General features: G+C 36.2%; 3 protein-coding genes across 4 annotated transcripts in view; all 3 read right to left on the bottom strand.

Annotated features, from left to right (window-relative positions):
- LOC131433055 (protein TANC2) overlaps window positions 1–1,948 on the bottom strand; it is a 199,318-nt gene extending 197,370 nt beyond the window's left edge. The window contains exon 1 of the mRNA XM_058599800.1: window positions 1,809–1,948. The gene's annotated coding sequence lies outside the window, so the exon portion shown is untranslated. The remainder of the gene's footprint in view (window positions 1–1,808) is intronic.
- Window positions 483–1,764, bottom strand: LOC131433064 (phosphatidate cytidylyltransferase, mitochondrial). Its single transcript, XM_058599821.1, has 2 exons — window positions 1,673–1,764; window positions 483–1,609 (listed from the first exon to the last, which is right to left on the bottom strand). The coding sequence occupies exon 2, from the start codon at window positions 1,604–1,606 to the stop codon at window positions 572–574; it is 1,035 nt and encodes a 344-aa protein (XP_058455804.1). The 5' UTR covers window positions 1,607–1,609; window positions 1,673–1,764; the 3' UTR covers window positions 483–571.
- A 20,396-nt stretch (window positions 1,949–22,344) lies between the features above and the next one.
- LOC131433061 (serine/threonine-protein kinase polo) lies at window positions 22,345–25,902 on the bottom strand. 2 transcript variants are annotated; one of them, XM_058599814.1, is made up of 6 exons: window positions 25,427–25,902; window positions 24,598–24,822; window positions 23,914–24,535; window positions 23,518–23,845; window positions 23,211–23,457; window positions 22,345–23,131 (listed from the first exon to the last, which is right to left on the bottom strand). In XM_058599814.1, exons 1-6 carry the CDS (start codon window positions 25,526–25,528, stop codon window positions 22,940–22,942), a joined length of 1,716 nt encoding a protein of 571 aa, XP_058455797.1. In that variant the 5' UTR covers window positions 25,529–25,902; the 3' UTR covers window positions 22,345–22,939. The 2 variants fall into 2 exon arrangements, with proteins under 2 accessions (XP_058455797.1, XP_058455798.1); XM_058599815.1 differs by having other exon boundaries at window positions 23,941–24,535.
- Between the last annotated feature and the right edge of the window lie 237 nt (window positions 25,903–26,139).

The following is a 26,139-nucleotide window of genomic DNA, read 5'->3' as shown; positions in this document are numbered from 1 at the left end:
CTTTCACATTCACTTCACTTACATGTCACTTCACTTGATTTTCCCTATTACCAGTATCACGCATAGTGAAGTGATCACTGTAGTGGAAAAAACTCGTTTTTGCAACGAAATGTTGGTGGCGTGATGTTCATAATGACATCAAGTTCATCCAAATAATTACTTTTGCCTTTGAAGCGACTTCCGTACTGAGGACCTAAACTCACTCCACTCGATTTTCACCGTGAAGTGATACCGATAATAAGGGTCACAGTCACTTCACTTGGTTTTCACCGTGTAGTGACACTGGTAATAAGGGCCACACAGTAATTTATAAGAGCAACATACTAATAATTTGTCAATTTTCAAATATGCATATTAAATCAAGTTACTACTTCAACAACCACGGTACGTTGAAGTACAAATTTGCGGCAGTTTTGTGCAGAATAACAACCCGCACCCTCAATGTGTTTAAGGTTATATCAAGTTGTAAATAAATAAAGAACAATGTTTAATCAATATTTATTATAGACTAAAGACTTAAACAACATATGAGACTAGTTTTCAATTTCTTGATATAATAAATGCATCGAAGTTATAAATTGAACGTCTTAAGTGCTTTCGACCAGCTGTATTTAAGTGACTTGCCAATGCCGGCAGTAGGAATATTTTTCAGCGATTGCGTCACGCTACTCTTCCATACGATCGAGCGGAGACATCGGGAGACAATTTCTTTATAGTTCGATGACTTAGAAACGGCCGACAAAATATCTTCTGTGTCTTCTCTGTAGCGCCCGCTTGTTTGTGTACACACGATCTCTCTCACTGGCCACTTTGGTAGGTTATTTAGGTGATACAGAACAGTTTTCTCGGACCGATCTTGGCTGCATATCGAATTGTCACTACTTTCCAGTGGAAGGTTCAGCACATGCTGCAATTGAGCTATCGTAGGTGCGTATAAGTTGCGAAAATTTTCCAGCTGCGGTCGAACGATGTTGTTCACTTTATCTTTGTTCTCGCCGAAAATCATGCGAAAATCTCCCGCGTAACTCAAACTTGAAATTTCCCGATACAATTCAAATTCAGTAAACTTTTCTGGTAATAAGAGTAGTGCAGCATGCACAGCTGCCTTAAGATTGTTGTCTATCGCATTTTGAACTTTTGAGCCGGCCGCCGTCCGTATTATTTCAACAGGTTTATGAAGTCTCCCAGCAAGATACAAATTAATCCAACCATTTAAGTCCTCTAGCAGATCTTTAGTTGTAACAACACCGTACTTGATGACAACATCTTCTTCTGGTATTGGAATTAAAGTATTGAAAAAAACTTTTGCTCCCATTGTCTCCTGATATTTCGTGATGAATCCACTTCCTAGAAGTTGAATGGCCGAATAATGTTCCGGATTTCTTTCCAGATTACTTGCGTGCCAACGATGAGCGTTATCTACAGCGTAGATCAAATCAATCATGTTTTTCTTCTTATTAACAGAATTATATCCGAGCTGCTGCTTAACTCCGGAACCGTAAGCAAAACAGAAAGAAAAATTTTGTGGAAACCGAGACAGAATCCGATAAAACATTGGAGCGGTATTTCCTTTGGTCAGCATCATTAGTTTTTCTTCTATTTTCATCGCCTACGATTCATACGAATGTCTCAGTTTATCACAATAAAACAAAATAGTTCATTTTGATATTACATATTCTCAAATTTGACTTTTCACACGCGTACAAATCGAAACAAAATGTCAAATCTGACGATGGAATTACATCGTTTGATGATATAATCGATAATGGTGCACATCGAAATGAAATATGAAGTACTTCAGAACTTACCGGAATGTCAATGCTAATATTTATCAGTGCCAAGGAATATATCTAACATAGATTACAATCACTATGATTCACTTTAAAATGATAAAAAAATAAGAAAACTGTAATTCCTAAACGCAGAATGTTTTGTTATTGTTGTTTTAAAATTAATATTTCATCGAATGTCAAATTCTAATACTTCTACAGTGAGCAGAGATGCCATTTATACAGATTTATCTGTATTATACAGATTTTTACATGTCCATACAGATTTTATACAGAATACAGATTTTGTACAGATTTCCTATGTTTAATACAGATTTATACAGATTTCATACAAAGTACGATTTTTTTTTCTTTATTTGGCCTAAAGCATTGTTTAGGATTTAGTACTAGTTATGAAGTAGTTCGAGTACTCAAGAAATTTGTCAGCTCTTTTCGGAACAATTCGCTCGTGTTTTCTCTACTGAAGCATTATCCCCACAGCAAATCGAACGAGCGGCAATCAACGTTCCGGTATCTAATTGCTTTTTGCACTCCATTGATATAGACGTGAATTCGGTACAGATGACTATCGCTGGATTGAAGTCTTCGAGTTCTGCAGGACCAGATGGCATACCGGCAGTTATTTTGAAGAAATGTTCGGCTGGAATAATATCACCACTTTATCGTTTATTCAGAACCTCATTAACTACAGCAGTGTTTCCGGATTTATGGAAAGCTTCGTTTATGTATCCGGTTTACAAGAAAGGCGACAAAAGCGATATGAACAACTACCGCGGTATCACTTCTCTTAGCGCAATACCTAAATTATTCGAAAAAGTCATTCTGACTCAAATTTTTAACCATTGCAAGCAGTACATTGATGATACTCAACACGGGTTTATGCCGAAGCGTTCAACAGCTACTAACCTCGTATTTTTCACATCTTACATAACAAACGCTATGTCTGACGGGTTGCAGACGGACGTTATCTATACAGATCTCTCTTCTGCTTTCGATAAAATCAATCATGACATCACAATTGCAAAATTAAATCGACTTGGCTTTGGTACAAACGTCATTCAATGGATACAATCATATCTCAGCAATCGACGTCTTACTATCAAAATTGATGATTGTGTTTCCGAAGAATTTGTTGCAACGTCTGGAATTCCACAGGGGAGTCATCTTGGCCCTTTGATTTTCCTTTTGTACTTCAATAATGTAAATCTTTGTCTGGATGGACCACGAGTTTCTTTTGCTGATGACCTCAAGATCTATAATACCATCCGCAGCTCAGAAGATGCGGCATTCCTTCAACGGCAATTGGAAATCTTTGCGAATTGGTGCAAAATCAATCATATGACAGTGAATCCCGAGAAGTGCTCAATCATTACGTTCACAAGGAAAAAGTTACCGTTCAAATTCGAATATTATCTTGAAGGATTCATGATTAGTAGATCGACATGCGTCAAAGATCTTGGTGTCTTTCTCGATGAGCAGTTATCATTCAAACAGCACATTAACTACATTGTTGCGAAAGCATCACGCTGTTTGGGATTCATATTTAGAATGGCTAAGCACTTCAATGATATTTATTGCCTGAAGACTCTATACTGTACACTCGTTCGTTCTACTTTGGAATATTGCTCAGTTGTCTGGAACCCTCTTTACCTCAATGGAGCTCATAGAATAGAATCTATACAACGAAGATTCGTACGTTTTGTTCTTCGACGATTACCTTGGAATAATCCACATCAACTGCCGAGCTATGAAAGTCGCGGATTGCTGATTGGTCTTGACCAGAGCTTAAAATTGTCACACATTCTCAATGAAAGAAACCATTTCAGCAGTCTCGTTTTCAATGTTTTTCTGTCTCATTCGCAAATGACCGACACCAGAACAAACGAAGAGAGACGAAGCATTTTAGTTTCTCATCGAAAAAATGAGAGAGCATAATTGCCAACGTCACTCTTCCTTCTATGACAAGACGAAACCAAACTGACGTCTTCAGGTAGCAACAGCAGAATTGAAATTTTCATTCTTGCATCGGTGTATTGAAAATATGTGACGCTTGGCTATAAAAAGTGACTAAAATATGGCAAATCGAAGTAATTACATCCCAAAACTACTACAAATTCGAGCACCAACATCTAAAACTTATTGTGAAACCTTTTTCTGTCGTTTTCAATTCTCACAGCTTTGGTTGAATATCGACACTGAATACTATAGGATTTTCACTGAAAACTGCAAATGACTGAAAGGGCAAATGAAAGGAAAAACACAATTTTGAAACTACTGTCCCGTTTATGTCATTGACTGGACATGGATTTCGTTCTCATAGTTTGCAAGCGAAACTGAGAGTGACAATAATTTCTTGTCATTTTCATTTATTTTTCAGTCAATGAAAATGACTTTTATTAGCTCTGGTCTTGACACACTACAAGTACGACGAGAGCTGTCGCGTGCTTTGATGATAGCTGATATTTTGAATGATAGGATTGACTGCCCCGCTTTGCTCCATGAGGTTAATATCAATGTTCGTCCCAGTGCTCTCCGTAACAACGCCTTTCTTCGACTACCTCTACGTCGCACCAACTATGGAACAAACGGTGCCGTTATAGGCTTGCAAAGATCGTTCAATCGTGTATCATCTGGATTTGACTTCAACCTTTCACGGAAAACAATTCAAGCAAATTTTTTACTTAGTATTAGAAACTATCATTAGGACTACAATGTGTCTGTTGATTTTACAATAATAAAGAAATAAAGCACGAACCAGGTTACCCTATCAAAAACATTCAGTCTGTCATCTAGACTATGTTCTTTTATTTCATTGGGCTTTCTGACAGCTCGTTTACAACCACAAGTGCAAATGAGATTGATTTGTTTTCATCAGGAAACGCCTGCATTAAACACGATTCAGACGATCAATCAATTAACTTCGGTCGACGTCAAGATTTATTGATTAATTTTTTTAGCCGAATATTATTCACGTACCCGACGTCAAAATGTTCCGTGAACTTGACGTTGTGTCTCTTCATATGAGTTGCTTACGATTAACGTTGTCGTTCCGTAACCGTAATAGTTGTCTGATGCTACGTGAAATCGTTCTTACATATTGTTTTGTTTTCATCAGGAAATATATGGGTCACCCATTTTTCACTAGGGTCACCGTTCATTTTACGTCCATGTGGATTTCATGCAGTTATACAGATTTAATACATATTACCAAAACTAAATACATAATTGTCCCTTTTTCTCATACTCCAACGCAATACAAAATCGAACCCATGTTTTGTTACGATATTTACTTGCTTTTGGTTTGCCGCCATTCAATTTTGGGTGACAATTCCCAACACTCGATAATGAAGTTTTTAAACATTCCGTGCGAAAAACTAACTATGTATATACCACAAACCAATAATCGGTTTCACGTAACAGTTCGGCTGAAAAGTTCGTATCGTTTAATAGAAACACACATTTTTTGTCAAAATTCGTTTTTATTATTCAACATAATTGCCATCAAAGGCGACACAGCGATTATAGCGATCTTCCAACTTTTCGATACCATTTTTGTAGTACGATTTGTCCTTTGCCTCAAAATAGGCCTCAGTTTCAGCGATTACATCTTCATTGCTTCTAAATTTTTTACCAGCGAGCATTCTCTTGAGGTCTGAGAACAGGAAAAGGTCACTGGGGGCCAAATCTGGAGAATACGGTGGATGAGGGAGCAATTCGAAGCCCAATTCGTTCAATTTCAGCATGGTTTTCTTCGACTTGTGACACGGTGCATTGTCTTGATGAAACAAAACTTTTTTCTTCTTCAAATGAGGCCGTTTTTCTGAAATTTCGCCCTTCAAACGCTCTAATAACGCTATATAATAGTCACTGTTGATGGTTTTTCCCTTTTTAAGGTAGTCGATGAAAATTATACCATGCGAATCCCAAAATACAGACGCCATAACCTTACCGGCCGATTGTTGAGTCTTTCCACGCTTTGGGTTCGGTTCATCGCGTGCAGTCCACTCAGCTGACTGTCGATTGGACTCCGGAGTGAAGTAATGGAGCCATGTTTCGTCCATTGTTATATATCGACGAAAAAAATCGGTTTTATTTCGATATAACAGCTCCAAACACTGCTCAGAATCATCAATTCGTTGTTGTTTTTGATCGATTGTGAGCTCACGCGGCATCCATTTTGCACAAAGCTTCCTCATATCCAAATATTCGTGAATAATATGTCCAACACGTACCTTTGATATCTTTAGGGTGTCAGCTATCTCGATCAACTTCACTTTACGGTCATTGAAAATCATTTTGTAGATTTTTTTCACGTTTTCATCGGTAACAGCCTCTTTTGTACGTCCACTGCGTTCATCGTCTTCGGTGCTCATATGACCAGTACGAAATTTTGCAAACCACTTACGAATTATTGCTTCGCCCGGTGCAGAGTCTGGATAACACTCATCAAGCCAGTTTTTGGTATCGGCGGCACTTTTTTTCATCAAAAAGTAGTGTTTCATCAACACACGAAATTCCTTTTTTTCCCATTTTTTTTTTCACAATAACAAAAGTAGCTTCACTCAAAATGCAATATCTCACAAACTAATAAACAAACAGCTGTCAAATTTATACACGTATCTTTTGAAGGTTGGTACATACTGAAAATGGTATGGATTTAATTCTAGTGGCACCCTCTCATAGAAACGATACGAACTTTTCAGACGATCTGTTACCTGAGAAGTCAGTTTTCTGATGCCTTCAAACATCACTAAAACCGTTGAAAATATTATAAACGTAATCTCATAATTTATTGCGACAATTCATTTTCAAATATTATACAAAGCCGGATGAAATCAGGCATATCTGCACGCAGCTGATCTGTGTTGACAAACTGAGGGAAACCAACTAGTAAAAAACTTCAACATAACACAGTTGGTGTACCAATAGTAAATAGTTCACGCAGTTCAATATAGGTGGAACTAGTGCCCTATGATTTTTTTTTGTATTAGAATTTATTCATAGTGTCATGTCTGTTCGCCGGAATATTTTTATTTTTGCGTGAACAGATAGATTTTTGCGAGTAAAACAATTTTTGAAAAATAACCTGGCAGCTCTGGTGTGATCAACAAAACGCCCAGCTCCTGCTATTCTCCATTTGCTGTCAATGTTATGGCGTTTTCGTTTTTAATTTGCACTACACCGGTGCAGGGCTACACGGATGCATGAATAAACGAACAAAAATGACGAAAACATAAACAGTAACCATTGACTACCATAAACGATTCCATTGCACAGAGCTACACCAAACTTTTGATGAGTGCTACACCAGTGGTATCGGTGCAGAAAAAGTGTAGCACTGGTGTAGTGCAATTGGCAAAAACGAACGGTTTCAGTGCAGCTTTCGCTACACCGGTGTAGTGCAATTTAAAAACGAAAACGACATTAGATTCGCCGTTCTTTGAAAAACAGCTGATGTCATGTAACTGTGATCAGGATCCTTCTGCAAAGACCAAAACAATGAAGAAGAATGGCTAACAGAAATTTGGATATTACTAACTAACTGTTTATTCAGTAGCCTTTACCGCACTTCCCTAACAAATTATCGATCAGAATATCATCACTACGATAAAGAAAATTAAGACTACTCGATTTGAAATGCTCGATTTTTTGTTCACCATAAGCGTTCTGATTGCCCACAAAATTCCCCATAAGTTGGGCTACACTGCTAAAATTCAACACCCTTTTAAAATGTGTTTCTCTTAATACACGCAGAAAAATGGGGCTTGTTTAAAATAACAAAAGTGTTAGTAGATTTTTAAACTCAAAGACTGTTTATTTAAAACTACAGTGTGATTGTTTTGAAATATTTTTGTATTTAACAACAACAATGATATCAGTTTCAATTTAAATTAAAATTATTGCAAAAATAAACAACAACAGCAAATTAATCGAATATTATATACTGTTAAGATCAATCAGAATGTTTATTGCTGGTAAACAAAACTTAATTCAAAACAATGAATAATAATAAAGTTGATTCAACTCAGCTTCACCTTTACATTAAAAAAATATTTGTTTGTTTCTAACAGAATGTGTTTTGCAATGTGATACAACCAAATTTGTTATTAAAATTAATCAACTAAATTTAATTTGTTTTCGATCAGTGTAAAATGCGGAGCAGGGATGCCAGGTGTGAATTAATCTGTGTTTCACAGATTTTCAACTTTCTGCACAGATTTTAAAAATGGCACAGATTTTTGAAAATGATCACAGATGTTTGAAATCGATCACAGTTTAGCACCAAATAGTACAGAGCGGTTGAATAAAAAGGTACCTAGCTTGGGTAGTGAGACCTTTTTTTGCTCACCAAAATGATTCCAATCAGCTATTATGGTACGGGAAACGTGCACAGATATTTACAGACAGGTTTTTGGCTTGATCACAAATTTTTGGAAAATTACCTGGCATCCCTGCTGCGGAGAAAAAAAGTACCATTATCCGTGGATCAGTAATGAACAAAAGAAAGCGCTCAAATTTTATTAAAGTTCTATTTTTAAATATTTCTGTGGCAGTAGTTTTACACCGTAAGTATGATAATTTATCATTCTTCCAAACTGTTTTCGATACTCCTCGATTTAGCCAACGAAACATATCGCCATTATACTGTTTACGGTATTTATATGCGAGCATTAGCCGTTCTCTTCATGAGAAAACGAATCCTAATAAAATATATGATATATTCCAATTCCCTGCTCGAACCGGAATAATATACTTTACCATCTGGTTCTCTGGCTTTTGTCTCATAACTTTCATTTTTTTATAATCACTGACGATTGATTAATAAGTATCGATTTATGATTATATTCATGTTCAGTCCCTAGTTTTCTATAGTAAAGAAACTATCCAAATTTAATGAATATATCAATTTAAGAATTATTACCATACTACGCAAATTGTCTAGTATCTAACTTATATCTCGTGAATGTAGGTTATGTCGGAGGAGAATAAAAATATATTTTCATCCTTCGATTGTACATCGAAGCAATCGTCACCTGATGCGATAATCAATCGCCAGTGTCTTTCGACTCTGGTGATTCTTTAGAGGATATTTATGAAGAAATCGATTGGGAATCTCTCGACATTGTGAAATTACTCCGTTCATTAGGAGTATGCAAAAATGTCATTAAAAAATTTATTGGTATAAATGGTGTTTTTTCAAGTAAAATATGTTCATTAGATTGTTTTTCTTTTTCAAATAGATAACGGATACGATATCGAATTACTCAAAGTTATACAAAGAAAAGAAATTGAAACCCTTGTTTGCGAGCCGTACCTTGCAGATCGAACGAGAATCATATCTGGTTTAAACTCCTGGAGAATCTCACAGGTATCATCATTAGTTCACTAGATAATGAAAACATCTTTTTTCATAACAATTTAATGATTTTTTATCATTGTAGAACCTTTGAAGTCAAGTGAGAATGTTAGTAGCACCCACCGAAGTCCAATGAAAAGCGAGAACTGTACTGCCTCTTTCTTACTGAATAATTCAGCCAGAGGTAAACGCATCCTGAAAGTGTACGAAGAGACGAAAGTATTGAGTAAAACAGACAGGAGAAACATTACGCACATAGTCATCGACGAGTACAAAGACCGCTTTGGTAAATTGACTCACAAGCAGCTTGAAGACCGGGCAGCGGAGCTTAGTAAACTGTTTCCATCGGAATCTACGGTATTCATTTGTTATGATCTTGTCTTTTTTATGACGATTTGATATTTTCAACACGTCCGACATTCAGATCTAAAAAAATCAATATCAGTCGATGAAGCCATAGAACCTTTGAGGGTCTACAAATTCATAGTAGTAAGAAAATAATTTAAGTGGTTAGTCACATTTAGTGTATTCGAGGTCTGCGAGATAATATTGTTATTTAGTCGTGCATTTGTAATCACCGTTGAACTGGAAAAAGGTGAACCATGAAATCATCAAATTTGAATTATTTTTTTTAAGATCGAGGATTTTTTGTATTTCCAAGGGTACTAGTATACCCATCCGAATTTTTGAATAAAAATATAACTTAAAACAAAAGTTGAGTATTATTTAAAAGAAATCCATGTTCTCTTTAACGACAAAAAAACCTTTGGTTTAGAACCAAAAATAAATAGTTATTCCAAATAAACGTTTTTTTAATTCTAACTAGTTTAATAATTGATTCAACTAATTTTTTTTATTTAAAATAAATCATCGAATGTATGGTTTGTTTAATGAAATGAATGAAGTGAATTAACTAGCAAAAGATTTGTTTAAAAAAAAATGTGTTTCGAATACCTTATCCATCAATTTAATTCAACAAAATGTTCAGTGAAATGAACTGATTTATTTTTTGGAAAATAATGTGATTGTCTCGAACCAGTTATTTATTAATATTCACTAGAATACTCAGTTGATTTTATCCTCAATTTGTTTTCCCCGAACTGAATTGAATAGTTGAATTTATTGAAAAATTGTTTGGTAATAAAAATGACAGGACGTATAAGAAAAACATTTTTGATTTTAAACAATATATTAGTAAAAATAACTAGACCAAACAATTTTAAATAAATATTATTGTTTGTAGTTTCAGTCAGCAATATTTGTTGAATCTACCCAGATTTTCTTTTGTCACTATATCAACAAAATAATTCGTTGTTGTGAACCCTGATTTGATCAGTTTTACAATTTTTTTTTCTGCGTGTACATTTCAAGTTCTAGACTCACTAACATATCAAGTACGTCGTCATATGGCTCAATCAAATGTCATAACATATTAATATTAAGTGCAGACTTGTTGATATAGAATGCTTTGTACATGAGATTAAAGCGTGTAACTTTATGACAGAGATCAATGTAACAACATGTCGAAATACTAAGTGTCAAGCATATAATAAAACGGTTTAGACCAAAATGGCGATAAGAATCTTCGTGAAATTGATTGGATCAGATTTTCTATCACTATATCAAACAAATTATTTGAATGCTGACATTTCAATTATAAATTTATATCAAATTTATTTATTAAAGGTATAAATCTGTTAAAATCTAAGGATTTTCATAAGTTCATATTTATTTGTCTGACAATTCGAATGTAAGTGTCGAACGAATCGAATACTAAGTAACATTAAAATAAATCTGCTATTTGTTTGATGAAAATCAATTGTGTTATCAATAGAAATCAATATTGTATTATTTGAATCAGATTTTAATAGACTTACACTTACAATTAGAGTGTCGAATCAAATACGGCGAATTTGAGTGTAAAACACATCAGTCCAACGTGTCGATTTTGATCAGTGTACGATAGCATTTGCCGGAGCGCCTTATACCCGCAAAGCGTTTTGGCTACCTGGGCAGCCATGGCCACCACACGGCTACCAAAATTGATTCAGTGACGGTTGTCAAATCCTATTTGACAAAACAAAGTCGTCTGTATCTAAGTTAGCCGAGCGTTTTCATCTTCTCACCTTCGCTGGAAATGTCAAAGATTTCAATGTGGAAAATTCCTGGTGGATACCTAAGACAAGACCTGACAACTGGCTTCTTATTCTTCCTTCCGAATCATCCTTCTCGTCGTTTTCGCCCTGTGGAATAAATACCAACATATCGGCTACAGTGTAGCCATATTTACAGATTTTTAATAGCTTTATGCTAAGAAAAAAATAAGTGTAGATTACGAGGATGAATTTGAGCTTGTTTACAATAACCTAAACCAATAAATTTTAATCTCAAAATGATTTGTAAACCAAGGAAACGAACATGCGGTCTAGACTTAGACGGAGACGTCGGTTGTATATTTATCGACTAGACCGCCTTCATGTTGAAATTGGGGCAATAAAAAAAGGACCAAATCTTATCCTCAATGCAGGATAAACAGAATTCAATGTTTATTCCTTTACGGCATAGATTTGTTATGTTTCTATTCGCCTATGCGTAAGCTATATTCACCACTTAGATCCTTGATCGAGTGGTGAGAAGAGAATCGCTCTCTATTTCCACTCTTCGCTTAATTTTGGATTCTCCTTTTGCTTTGGTAAATTTTGAGTAAATCTCACGCACACATCTATTTTGTTATTCGGAAAACTCTCAAATGAGAGGAAAATGTATAGATTAAAGAACTAACATAGACATAAGAAAAATGTAAACTAATCAAAAATTTGTAAATAAATCAGTTGTATTTTAGACACCAAATTGGACGGATAGTCCAGCAGTTTTTTATTTCTTGAAAGAAATAATTTTTTCATGGTGGCTCCAGAGAGGAACAACTCAACAGTAATAGATTCTCACAAAATTGATGAGAATCTTAAAAGAATAGCTATCCAAGCTATCAAGTTTTTAATCCGACGGACGGTCGGCAATCTAAAATTTCCAACGGATAGTTGGAAAATTACCGGCTAAATAAGGCTGGTGCAAACCAAACCGGCAACGGAGCTGGTGAACCGACGGACTGTCAGAAGTTTTTAATCCGACGGACGGTCGGCAATCTATAATCTCCAACGGGTAGTTGGAAAATTACCGGCTCAACAAGGCTGGTGAACAACCGGCGCAGACGCTGGTGATCGAATCCGACGGACTGTCGGCAACCTAAACTCTCCAACGGACAGTTGGAAAATTACCGGCTCAACAAGGCTGGTGAACAACCGGCGCAGACGCTGGTGATCGAATCCGACGGACTGTCGGCAACCTAAACTATCCAACGGACAGTTGGAAAATTACCGGCTCAACGAGGCTGGTGAACAACCGGCGCAGACGCTGGTGATCGAATCCGACGGACTGTCGGCAACCTAAACTCTCCAACGGACAGTTGGAAAATTACCGGCTCAACAAGGCTGGTGAACAACCGGCACAGACGCTGGTGATCGAATCCGACGGACTGTCGGCAACCTAAACTATCCAACGGACAGTTGGAAAATTACCGGCTCAACACGGCTGGTAAACAACCGGCACAGACGCTGGTGATCGAATCCGACGGACTGTCGGCAACCTAAACTCTCCAACGGACAGTTGGAAAATTACCGGCTCAACAAGGCTGGTGATCAACCGGCACAGACGCTGGTGATTGAATCCGACGGACTGTCGGCAACCTAAACTCTCCAACGGACAGTTGGAAAATTACCGGCTCAACAAGGCTGGTGCAAACCCAACCGGCAGCGGAGCGGAAATTTTAAGGCAAGTAAATGGATACTTTTTTATATAAGAAAAACGAAAATGGTCACTGTCCACTTTGCGACAAACCAGATAATGATGATGCAATGGTGTGTTGTGATGAGTGCGATCGTTGGTTACACCAACGATGCGTAAAACTCGAGAATTTACCAAAAAAACGAGACTATTGGAGTTGTCCAAAATGTTCTCATTTGTATAAAAAATTGAAAGCCCTAGAGTTGGAAGGCTCCAAGGGAATGGTAGAAGCGCAAAGAGAAGCAATTTGCACTTCTACCAATGAAATGATAACGGCCCAGAAAGAGGTCATTAAATTTACAACGAATGAAATGTTCAAAGCACAACAGAATGCAATTTCTGAAATGCTCAGTTCATTTAAAAATGAATTCATTCTACCAGGTCCATCTGGTGTGAGTGATTCAAACAGAGGAGTGGATTCCTCTGAAAAATTAATAAAAATCATAGCGAGACAATCTATGATGGAACTACCATACTTTGATGGGTCATATAAAGTATGGCCTAAATTTAAAACCACCTTTGAAGAAACTACAAAGGCAGGTGAGTTTTCGGATCTAGAAAATCTTTCTAGACTCCAAAAACATTTAAAAGGGGATGCCCTAAAATTAGTTGATCCTTTGTTGTTAGATCAACGAAACGTTCCAAAAATAATGGAAGTTTTAAAACAACAATTTGGTAGTGTTCGCCAAATTTATGAAGGGTTACTGAAAGACGTGCTTACAATTAAAAGTCCGACTTTCGACATCCCCAAAACAATGATCGAATTTATTACAGCAGTCGAAAACCTAGTAATAAATATTAAAGCTTTAAATCAAATTGATTATCTTAAGGATCAAAGATTGATCAAAGATTTATCAGCCAAACTTCCTACCAATCTTCATCAACAATGGTTGAAGCATGAAATTGATAGGGAGGAAGATGATTCTGTTTATAGTCCACCCAGCTTAGAAATATTCTGTAATTGGCTGATTCCACATAAAAGGCTTGCGACGATGTTGCAATCTGAAAAAAGAGAAAAAACAATAAACCCCAAAACTAAAGAACATGTATTCGCTCAATTAGATGGTAAATTTAACAACAAACAAAAAAGATATAAATGTTTTACTTGTGATCTAAATCACAAAACTACGGAATGCTCGGTCTTCAAGAAGATGAGCGTTAAAGATCGAAGGGAAATTTTATCAAAAAATAAAATTTGTTTCGGTTGCTGCAATTTTTCCAATCACTTTAAGAAAGATTGTAAATTTACTCGGCAATGCAATATCGGAAATTGTAAACAGAATCATCACCCCGCATTGCATGAAAATTTTAAACAAATTTCGAACAGGGATAATAATGCTCCAGATATCAATAATCAGATTAATCATCATAATAAAATAGATAATGGAGTTTATTATCAAATAATTCCAGTTACGTTAAGTAACGGAAAATCAAGAACTAAAATTCTTGCATTTTTTGATTTGGGATCATCTATAAGTTTACTATTGAATGAAGTCAAAAACGATATTAATTTGGCGGGTAAAAAAAGGCCATTGTCCCTTACTTGGACAAATGGTGAAATACAAGAGGATGAAGAAAGTGAAGAGGTCTCGGTGCGTATAACCGGATCTAGCAATCGATCCTACATGTTAAGAAATGTACGTACAATAGAGAAGATGTGTTTACCGTCTCAATCGATTAATATTGCAGACTTAAAGAAACGGTATCCTTATTTATCCGACTTGGAGTTGGAAGGATATAAAGATGGCAAACCAAAATTACTAATTGGTTTACCTCATGCATACATGATTCAGAGTTTTGAATCTAAATCTGGCAGATTTAACGAACCTATTGCCAACAAAACAAGACTAGGGTGGGTATTGTATGGAAGAAAAACAGGCGAACCAAGTAATACCCATACCGTAGCCATGCATCAAGAATTGAATAAAGAGGAAACCTCTATAGGAAAAATGATGCATAATTCTTTTTCTATTGAAGATATGGGGGTAAGATTTACAAATAAACCGCTTGTATCGAAACATGAAGAAAGAGCACTAAGTATTATGGAAAATACTAGTTATGAAAGTGGCCAGTATGAGACCAGGCTTTTATGGAAGGAAGATGAAGTAGAAGCCAGAAAATACAAACAGTTTGTAGGGCTAAGAATTAGCGAAATATTAGACAGTACAACCGTGTCCCAGTGGCGATGGGTTGATACAATAAATAACCCGGCTGATGAAGCAACTAAATTCATGAGGTTCAATTCTAAATGGAAGGATGGACCGATATTTCTGAAAAGCGATGAATTATCTTGGCCTAAATCGAATATAAGATTAACTACCACCGAAGAACTGAAACCTATACAAACATTACAAAGGGTTGAAATACCTAAATTTAGGAACATCAACATCGACTGGTGTTCAGACTGGAAAAGATTGAAAAGGTCAATTTGTTTAGCATTGAATTATTTAGATCGGCTCTATTCAAAAATAAAGGTTGAGCCACACACAAATTGTTTATCAAAGAAGGAATTTGATGAAGCAGAAATACTTCTTATAAGAAAGGCACAATGGGAGTCGTTTCCATCAGAAATGTCTAAATTGTATCTAAATCTTCAAATAAGTGAAAAAAGCTCACTTAAAAATCTAACGCTATTTATGGATGATAATGGCATTATGCGATGTAAAGGACGTATAGGAAATGCGGAAGCATGTTCATATACGGCAAAGCATCCCGCAATATTACCGAAAAAACATCACGTTACGAATCTGATTCTTAAATTCTATCATGAAAAGTTCTTTCACCTAAAGATGGATGCCGCCATTGCTTCGGTACGACAAAAATTTTGGGTAATAGACGTTAGAGCCTCCATGAAGCGGATAAAAAAGTCATGTCAGCTATGTAAGAATCTATCTGCTCAGCCCCAACCTCCTATGATGGCTGCTTTACCCAGCTACAGAATGATACCTAATTTGAAACTATTTACTTATACTGGTGTGGACTATTTTGGTCCACTTCATGTATCCATTGGTAGAAGACAAGAAAAACGCTGGGGAGTGTTGTTTACTTGTCTGAACACACGTGCTGTGTATTTGGATTTGGCAAACTCACTTAGTACCGATGAATTTATGATATGTCTCAAAAATATGCAATGTAGAAGAGGCAAAATAACCTATATGTTTAGTGATAACGGAACGAATTTTATTGGGGCGAACAATGATCTTAAAAGAATAAAACAAAGATTAGCAGGCGATGGAATTGAATGGCACTTCAATCCTCCATCCGCACCTCATTTCGGAGGAGTATGGGAAAGGATGGTAAAGGAGGTGAAAAGTATATTGAAATTTGTTCAACATACTCTACCTGAAAATGTGCTCAGAGGGTTATTTGCTGAAATTGAATTTATTATAAACAGTCGTCCATTAACTCACATACCGTTAGAAACGGAAGATGACGAAGTGTTAACTCCACATCACTTTTTAATAGGATGCGCTGGAGATGCGGAGCCTGCTATAAATGATATTTCAAATTCAGAAGGTCTCCGACAACATTGGAAAAGGTCGCAACAATTAGCTAAACTGTACTGGGATCGCTGGTTGAAGGAATATGTGCCCTCTTTGACTAAGAGACAAAAATGGTTAAATTCCGTGACGCAGATTAAAGTAGGCGACTTAGTTATTTTCCCGAATGAGGAAAAAAGAGGAAAATGGATCAAAGGCCTGGTTCTCGCTGTCAGGCCAGGCAAAGATGGAATTATAAGATCTGTAAAGATTAAAACAGAGAAAGGTGATTTAATAAGACCAGTTATTAAATTAACCGTTTTAGACGTTAAAAGGACCAGTAGTGCGGATGAACAAGAGTCATCCGCCAAAACTCAAATTAGCGAGTCCTCAAAAACAGTGAATTACATTAATCAGGATGTCAAACCCAAACGTATTATATACGATGAAAATAAATTAAAAAATAATTCAAAGAAACCAACTTTAGAAATACAAAGCAGTACAGGGTTTACTTCATTGAATAACTTATGTTTGAATATACTATTATTATTACTGCTCATTTGCCAAGCATTTGGAGCAGTTTCGAATGGGTTCATTGCATACGATTGCACCAACGCTGAAGTAAACTTAACATCTTATTCGCTATTAGATGTAGCCTCATGTCTACCAACTAGCAAAAATTTATCAACACAGGAAGTTCCAATTCAAGTCCTTCAAAGAAATTCGAAAGGCACAACGCAAGTATTTCAGTGTAAGGTCATAATTAAAAGATCAATTCGACATTGTGGCATGCACTCGCATACCTCTGATTATGAACATGGGTATGCCTATATAGTAAAGGAATTTACTCCGGATGAGTGCAGAAGAGCTCATTTATTGAATTCCTTAAATCTTGCACATGATTATAACTTGAGAGAATTAAAACGAAATGGAACTACACGGGGAGAAGCTCTAATTATAGGAAATGTAAAAGGTAGCACTTGCGATGGAGGAACTTATAGAACACCGTTTTATACGTGGACTAATGAATTAGTTTACTATGAATACGAAATAACATTGCGCGACTATATGGCAACAATTGATATTGAAAATAATGAAATAAAATTGCGAAATGGATTAGTGTGTATTTATACCCATGGAAAATGTTTAGATTCTGAAGATGGGTATTTAACTTGGGATATAAATCTGAAGGAAAGGTGCGAAGATACAGAGTTTGAGGTAATATATGAAGGTATAGTTAATAAAACTTTAGATAATAATACACATAAAGTTGGAGGAAAATTTAACGCTATATATACAACTATTTCAAATACGCATTTATTTTCAATAAAAACAAGAGATGTGACGAAAATTTGCGGATATACTGGTTACAAAACAGATCATCCTCGCATTCTGATATTAGAGGAAGCTGAATTCAGGTCTCCTTTTAAGCGTAAACCGACAAGTAAGAATTATGATATTTTTACATATTTTAATTCAAAAATCACGTTGGTGGAAAATTATATTGGTCAAAAACTGGACGATGTTTATGGAACCATTATGACTGAAATGTGTAAAATTGATAAAGCCATGATGGAAACAAAGCTAACTCTAGCAAGATTGAATCCCACAGAATTTGTTAATAGTATTGTAAAGCAGCCTGGGTACACAGCAGTTGTAGCTGGAGAAGTGCTTCACATACTGGAATGTAAACCGGTTTATGTAACCTATCGAACATCTGAGAGATGCTACCAAGAGATACCAGTCAATTATAATAATGCAACGATGTTTTTGACTCCAGTAACTCGTATATTGCAAAAAAGAGGTACTGAAATTGATTGCACCCCTATACTCCCAGCAAAATTCAGATTTGGAAATCGATGGTACACTACAGACGGACGTCTTAGAGAGACCACATCACCCAACAAATTAACCACTGACATAATAACTACGTGGTCATACACCCCACTTCCGAGTTTAATGGAGAGTGGCGTTTATGATTCAGACAGCATTGATAAAATGCGAAATATGATTTATGAGCAAGGAGATAGGAGAATAGCCTCAACCATTTTACATAAAGTCTTATCGGGACAACACCCAAATTATCAGGGATTCAGTTTTGATGCATTAGTATCAGAAAAGATAATCGAAAATGTTTTAAATAAATATTGGAAAAAGTTCATTTCATGGTCAAATTGGATAGGAAATGTAACATCAACATTCATAGGAATTTATATGATTGGACGAATAATAAAATTTGTTTTCGACACTATTATGCACTAAAAAATATTATATGACATCTACGGTCTTGGATGGCAATTATTAGCGTCGTTTTGGGATTCATTGACGACATTTCTATCTCATAGAAATGCTATAAAAAAACAACGAAAAGAGGTGAACGATGATCTTTCAAATTCAGCCAGAGAGATAAAAAATCTTGAAATTGAAACTAATGAGCTTAGACAGCCACCAGCTCATTACTACCCTAGAATTATTGTGGATGAAAGATCAAATTAACCGACTTAATTTCCAAGGAAATTTTTTCACGGGGTCCGGAGGTCCTATTTTGTTTGTAAATCTACATAGTTGATTTACGGGGTCCGGTGTAGATTACGAGGATGAATTTGAGCTTGTTTACAATAACCTAAACCAATAAATTTTAATCTCAAAATGATTTGTAAACCAAGGAAACGAACATGCGGTCTAGACTTAGACGGAGACGTCGGTTGTATATTTATCGACTAGACCGCCTTCATGTTGAAATTGGGGCAATAAAAAAAGGACCAAATCTTATCCTCAATGCAGGATAAACAGAATTCAATGTTTATTCCTTTACGGCATAGATTTGTTATGTTTCTATTCGCCTATGCGTAAGCTATATTCACCACTTAGATCCTTGATCGAGTGGTGAGAAGAGAATCGCTCTCTATTTCCACTCTTCGCTTAATTTTGGATTCTCCTTTTGCTTTGGTAAATTTTGAGTAAATCTCACGCACACATCTATTTTGTTATTCGGAAAACTCTCAAATGAGAGGAAAATGTATAGATTAAAGAACTAACATAGACATAAGAAAAATGTAAACTAATCAAAAATTTGTAAATAAATCAGTTGTATTTTAGACACCAAATTGGACGGATAGTCCAGCAGTTTTTTATTTCTTGAAAGAAATAATTTTTTCAATAAGTATTAAATTAAAATTTTTAGACTCGGTTTTTTATTTGAAATAAATATAAAACGTGTTTTGGTGAATTCATTTTTTATTAAACATTAATGCTTAAAAACAATTAATTGAGCTTTGATGACAAAACACGAAATATTTCATGTTGAACGCAAAATCGAATCCATTGTTGACGTATTGCCGGATCTTTTGGAAACCGGAAAAAGTCAAGTTTGGATAGAAATGCTTAGTGCGACCACAGTGTGGAACACAACAGTTAATTCTCCTCGTAAAACTAAACACACTTTCGAGTTTACACTAATTAAAAAAATCTTTTTTGGTTAAACTTTAATTCACTAAAAAGAAAAACGGCTTGATGCTGATTTTAATTACACAGTGCTGCCACTATAAACATTTCTTACAAATGAGATTGAAAAAAAGTGAAAAATTCTCTGAAAATTTTAATTTTCATTGGTGAGCTAAAATTATACATTTCAATAAACTTGTTTTCTGATTTTCTTTACACTTGGCATCATTGCTCGCGTACCCTGCAAAAGTTTTTTCTTTCCACAATGTCCGGGTAACAACATCAAAATCAGCCAATCAGAAATTGGTCCATTTTGGAACAAAAGCAGCCCCCTCAGTTGTCAGGTCTTGTCTTAGGTGGATACGGGTGTATCGTTTGTGTTGTATTCCTGGCAGCGGTGAGGCAGTCGGTCACCAGAATGTCTGCCAGCCATATTTTTCCAGCTGGCAGCGTTTAGTCAGCCATCTGGCAGCCATGCATATGCGGGTACTTGCCACCGGGCTAAAAACACCGCATGCTTTCGTCTTACATGCAAAGTTGCCATGTTATTTCTTCAGAAATTTGTCTCTGACTCAAAAAAACATCCGGATTTATCTGTGTCTGTTGGAAATTTTGACCGGGCTTCATTTTTCGTAAGCAAAAAAAGGTCTCACCACCTAGCGTCTAGAGGCCAAAAGCGTAAAGATCTGTTGAGATCTGACAAAATCTGGTGAAATTTGTAAAATATGCAAAAGATTTTGTTAGTTAGTCTGGCAAAGCAAGAAAAATCTGGCAACCTGGCAACGCTGCTTACATGTTATCTATCGGATTTGATAACTCCAAAGAACTGGTAAACATTTGAATATTTTTTTATAGTTTCTAAACTTAATTTTACATTCTTTGCAGTTATACATCTAATATGTACAGTTCATTCCAGCTGTTGCGCAGTGGTACGAGATTTCGTGGTCATTTGCAAACATTCATAAAGTCAAATGTAGCATGCAATTATATATCGAATGACGCAATTTCGAGAACATTACCAGCAATAAAATTACCTGCAAATTTAAATAGAAACTTTCACAATCAACCTGTGGGAAAAATTCAAAGCCAGAAACAATTGGTATTTACCTGCAAAAGTTGTGGCTGCAGAAGCACAAAATTAATATCTAAACAAGCCTATGAAAGTGGAGTGGTTATTGTCACTTGTGAGGGCTGTCAAAATCATCATATTATTGCAGACAATTTAAATTGGTTCACCGACCTCAACGGAAAAAGAAACATTGAAGAAATACTTGCTGAGAAAGGAGAAACAGTAAGAAAATCTGTGGAGTAAAATGTACAAAATCACAAACAATTTCTTATCGAAGCTACACTAATAATTTATTGTTAGAATAAAAAATGCATAACTTAACACTAGTCGCAAGTTTCTTTTATCTGAAGGTTTCCTGAATATGGATACAGAAATACGCAATTTAAATCTTTTTTAGTAATGTTATGGTCAAAAACGGATTTTAAGATATATGGTAGATCAGCTCTAGAGACTTTCAATCGGATTGAAGTTTCACGCTAGGCATGACTCATGTAATGTACTTACTGTCGTCAACTGCCTTCAACTGTCCGCAAGGTTTATTAATCCTGCTCCTTTTCTAATATTAATCGAGGAATGGCTGTTTATGATCCCATTATATGTCCGGATCCTGACGTAAACGACAAAAGTAAGTTTTCCTGGGAATGACTACATCGATTTTCACAAGCTTAAGCTCATTCGTGAGCCAGTCAGGCAGTAAATGAAATTCGAAGATCAATTGGCTGTCACTTTTAGTTTCAGAGATATAATGGCATAAGGGCCCTTACATAGAGGGCATACATAAAAAAGTGCCTTTTATCCCTGCACTCAATTTTCTCAGAGATTGTTAAAACGATTTCAACAAGTTCAGGCTCGTTTCAAACTAATAATGGGTTGTGGATCAAGTTTGAAGACCACATGACTGACGCTTCCAGTTTCAGGGCGTTAATCGTAGAGGCGAAGTAGCCGTTAAAACGCATATCTTTCTATCCACACATTTTTTGTTCTTGCTGATACTTTTGGTTTCGGGAATTTCATCGAATATGCGACGTTAGCGTTGAAACACGCATTTGTGAACTAACCTAATTAATTGGAATGAATTTTAGACAAAAAATCAACCAAAATTTGAGTCCGAAATTATCTTAATGAAAAAAAGAAAGGCATAACCACTTCATTAGGTGGATAAACAACAGTTTTTTTCTCATATGCTACTTATGCTTATACTAAAATTCTAAACCAAAGAATCTATGAATCTATTATATGAACATTGTAGAGGATTAAAGTCCCGTCGAATCCCTAAATGAACCCAAGCCCTTAGCCGTTCTCAAGAGCGTTATGTGCTTCGAAATGACAATAATTGCACAATTTTTTTTTTTTACAAAATGCTTATTTATTTTAAAATCGATTATTTATCTACAACGCTTAACTTAACGCTATCATACTCCTCACAAATGGAATCGACAAAGTTCAAGGTATTACTGGTTTCATCCGCTTCTCTGCACAAATTTGTACTGTTACGAGTAATGATTTAAAACGAGCTTAGCAGATCGATAAGATAGCTAGGCTTGTATAGACCGATTTCATTTTCCACCACAAGGAAAACGGACTTAAAGGATAACTTCATACGCCGTAGCCCTGTTACGAAAGAAGGCACAGTTTGTTCTATCTATGTTTTCAACTGTTAGGAATACTGAATATATTTCTTTTTTTCTTTTTCGATATTACGGTCATATGAATCCCTCTGCAAAATTCAAAGAAAGGCAGATATTCCGGTAACAGCGTTCCTACAACACATTTATTCGTTTATTACGCGGAAAATAACATAAATCTAGATCTTTATAGCATACTAAACAGGACGTAAAAATAATTCCAAAGAGAAACTGATCGCAAAGCACTGCGTCACCGGTTAATTGTCGTGTTGAGAAAACGTTGCTGCTAAATTGAGCTATCAAACTTCATGTCACCGCAGGAAAACTGTTGTAATCTACGTCAGCTTTTCCAACAGTTTCTTTAGTTTCTCGTGGGCGTATCTGATTTTCTGGTACAGATCGCTTGAGCATCCTTGTTCTTGGATGGTGGAAAAGCGGTATGTTCGGAAGTTCTTGTTATTATCCATCAACGTTACAGCTCGCATCAGTGGACACAGGATAATTTTTTGATGATCGGAGAAATTAAGCTGGTACAGGAAGAAAGAAGCCGTAAAATTAAATTCAAAGTAAATAACAAATGTGTTAACGTTGGATTGAACCAATTACCTGAACAGTGCCATTGGTCAAGTGCATTACCACCGCACACATCGTACGGAACCAAGTATGCAGATGAGGAATACGAGAGATTTGATCACTTTCAATGTTTACAGCTCCGGCACCGGCTTTGACAAGGTGTTCTGTCATGTAGCGTTTAAAATAGGACAGAAGTTTCATTTTCTTCTCCATTTGAGGAGGATAGTTATGTGTATCCATGTACGTTTCCACTCCTTCCTTGTCAATGAAATGTACGTTGCTAGAATTTAGGTTTTATCAGTATACTAAACTATTTAATATTTGTCGGTTAAAAACTCACAGTCCATTGGCAAGCATAATCAATTTAGTGGTGTCATTAAACATCACTCCCATCCCTTCGTCGCACAGCTGATAACCAAAGCCGTATTTGTCACTGTAGTCGACCCATTTCGACACCCAGAACAGTGGCTGTACGGCCGGATCGGTATTTTCATCGTCCAAATTGGCCATCAATTTAGGAGGTTTCGACGCAATCAGTGAACTCAACTGTTTGTAAAGGTTATCAATATCAGTACGGTAACCCTCGTTGTGCCGCGATATTGTACCAGAAGCCGTGATTGCATCGTGCAAATTGTTCTTAAGAAATGATGATTCAAATCGAGTGTCATCTGAAAAGTGGATGAAGTATAGACGAATTCAGACAAATATATAGGTAAACGTAGCGCAGAATTAATACCATTCACTTCAGAAAGTGGTTTCCTACCCGTGCGATCCGTGGATTCCAGTTGATCAGCTCGAGGAGCCATCGTTAAACAAGAGATTGGCAGTGATGCTGGAATGTGGCAACTGGAGATAAAGTCGTAATCAAAGAGTTGTCCAACGCTTGGTCGCTTAATAGGATCTGATTGTAACATAGAGCAGATCATTTCGGCTGCACTTGATCGCAATGTCGCCGGTATACGGTAGTCACATTTTCTGATCTTAGTGTAGGTATCCTTCAGACTTTTCGTTTCGAATGGTGGCTGACCGACAAGCAACGTATACATAACGCAACCGATTGACCAAATATCAACCTCATAGCTATGACCTTTTTTATTAAGGATTTCCGGAGCGATGTAATTCGGTGTTCCGCAAAGCGTCTTTTTGCGTTCACCTTCATATTCGATCTTAGTAGCCAGTCCGAAATCTCCTATCTTAACGTGTAAATCGTCGTTCAGAAACAGATTACCTAACTTGAGATCCCGATGGATGATATGCCTTTCGTGCAAATATTTCACTCCTGTCAGCACCTGATGGATATAGTAGCGGCACTCGTAGTCGGTTATGACTTTTCGACGCTTATGCAGCTCCATCATGGACTGTGAAAAAATGAACAAATTTAGCAATATAGTAATTATTACCATCAAATGTTGAAACTCACTCGTTTCTTGCACAGTTCCAAGACAATATAAATATTCAACGGATCATCGAAAAAACTGTGGAAACCAACAATATTTTTGTGGTTTAGTGAACGATGAATTGTGATTTCTTGAGTCATCTTCTCTTTCTGGTTGTGTTTCATCATGAGCTTTTTGGATACAATTTTCCCGGCGTACACTTCGCCCGAAACTACATCCATAATCTCGTAACATTTTGCGAAACCACCCTATAAAACGAAAGTATAAAACTGATTAAGAACATTGCCACGAACATAACTTTATAGAATGATTAACCAGAGATTAAAGCCAGGGTAAAAAAAAACCAAACATGTTTAGATATTATCGGCTAAAACCGATATTTGATTTATGAAAACATTAACATTTCGAGAAAAAAAACATTACCTCATGGCACCACAGAAAATTTAACCACAATACCTAGTACACAAGATATTAAAGATACTCAAACTTTCATATTTAAAAAAATTTGAAATCATGTTTGTAACTATTTCTATTGTCAAACCAAAACCTTTATCAAGCTGGTGGAATTCATGTAGTTCTTATACACGACCTTAGCAATAAAAAGTGTTTAAACGAACAACAATCGCATCGGCATCGGAAATATTTGATAAGTTTAACAAAATAAATAAGTATCTAACAATTGAATTGAGGTTAGGATTCGATCAGTGCTAAAATTCAAACATCAAAGTATTTTCAAACTATGAATATAATGAATATAAAACAATCAGTGACCACACGACAATTATAAGAGTTGAAAATACAGCCATTTCAAGCTCAACCGAGGATAACGACATTTAGTTTGTTGAAACTCACCTTGCCGAAAAATCGCAATCTTTTGTAGTTTCGTTTCGTGGTAGCATCGTACAATTTCTCCGGGATATCACTCGACTTATCATCTGGTTTTATAGAGCTCATTATGAATGGCCGGATTCCAAACTGCTTCCAATAGATACCAACAAATTCCAAGGATACCAGCAACCGACTCCTACCAATGGTTCTTCTTACTCTTTATATCTTCTCGCGACACAAAACAGTCCGTCTTTTTCTTTACTCGGTAGTCTTAGTTGTGTAGGGCGAATTTCAAATTGACTGACACAAACGGTTGACGAGAAAACAAACGACAATCAGAGAGCTCCAACTTCCAATAAATAAAAATAAAACTCACAGGAAAACTAGTTTTCTAGCACAACCAGCACGCAAGAGTTTTCCCAATCCGACAATGATGGAGGAGGTCACAACTTTTGCGGGCTTTGCAACTGACGAAATACTGCGAATGTATTCGTGCTCAATGTGTTCATTTAAAACGAGCGAAATCTATTTCAAAACCTGATGCCAGTCGATATGCTTGAAGGGCGTAACGACAATATGCCACATTTACACACATAACTGAAATCAGCCAGTCACAAAACTAATCACATAACAGTAACGAGATATATAGTGGTTTTCTGCTGGACACAGAATGCGACGGAATCGTCGCAAAATAGCGAAATAATGAGCGTCAGAACAACAGATGCCAGGTTTTCAGA

Source organism: Malaya genurostris, chromosome 2, assembly GCF_030247185.1.
Source record: "Malaya genurostris strain Urasoe2022 chromosome 2, Malgen_1.1, whole genome shotgun sequence".
NCBI classification, from domain to species: Eukaryota; Metazoa; Arthropoda; class Insecta; order Diptera; family Culicidae; genus Malaya; species Malaya genurostris.
This window is presented reverse-complemented; position numbering and strand designations above follow the sequence as displayed.

Excerpts from the sequence above, each read along its gene's own strand:
- LOC131433061 (XM_058599814.1), bottom strand. The coding sequence starts at position 25,528 with ATGAGCTCTATAAAACCAGATGATAAGTCGAGTGATATCCCGGAGAAA. Across the intron at positions 23,846-23,913 it reads ACCACTTTCTGAAGTGAATG|ATGACACTCGATTTGAATCA; the intron begins GTATTAATTCTG and ends TCCACTTTTCAG. Across the intron at positions 23,458-23,517 it reads ATTATGCTTGCCAATGGACT|CAACGTACATTTCATTGACA; the intron begins GTGAGTTTTTAA and ends CCTAAATTCTAG.
- LOC131433064 (XM_058599821.1), bottom strand. The coding sequence starts at position 1,606 with ATGAAAATAGAAGAAAAACTAATGATGCTGACCAAAGGAAATACCGCT.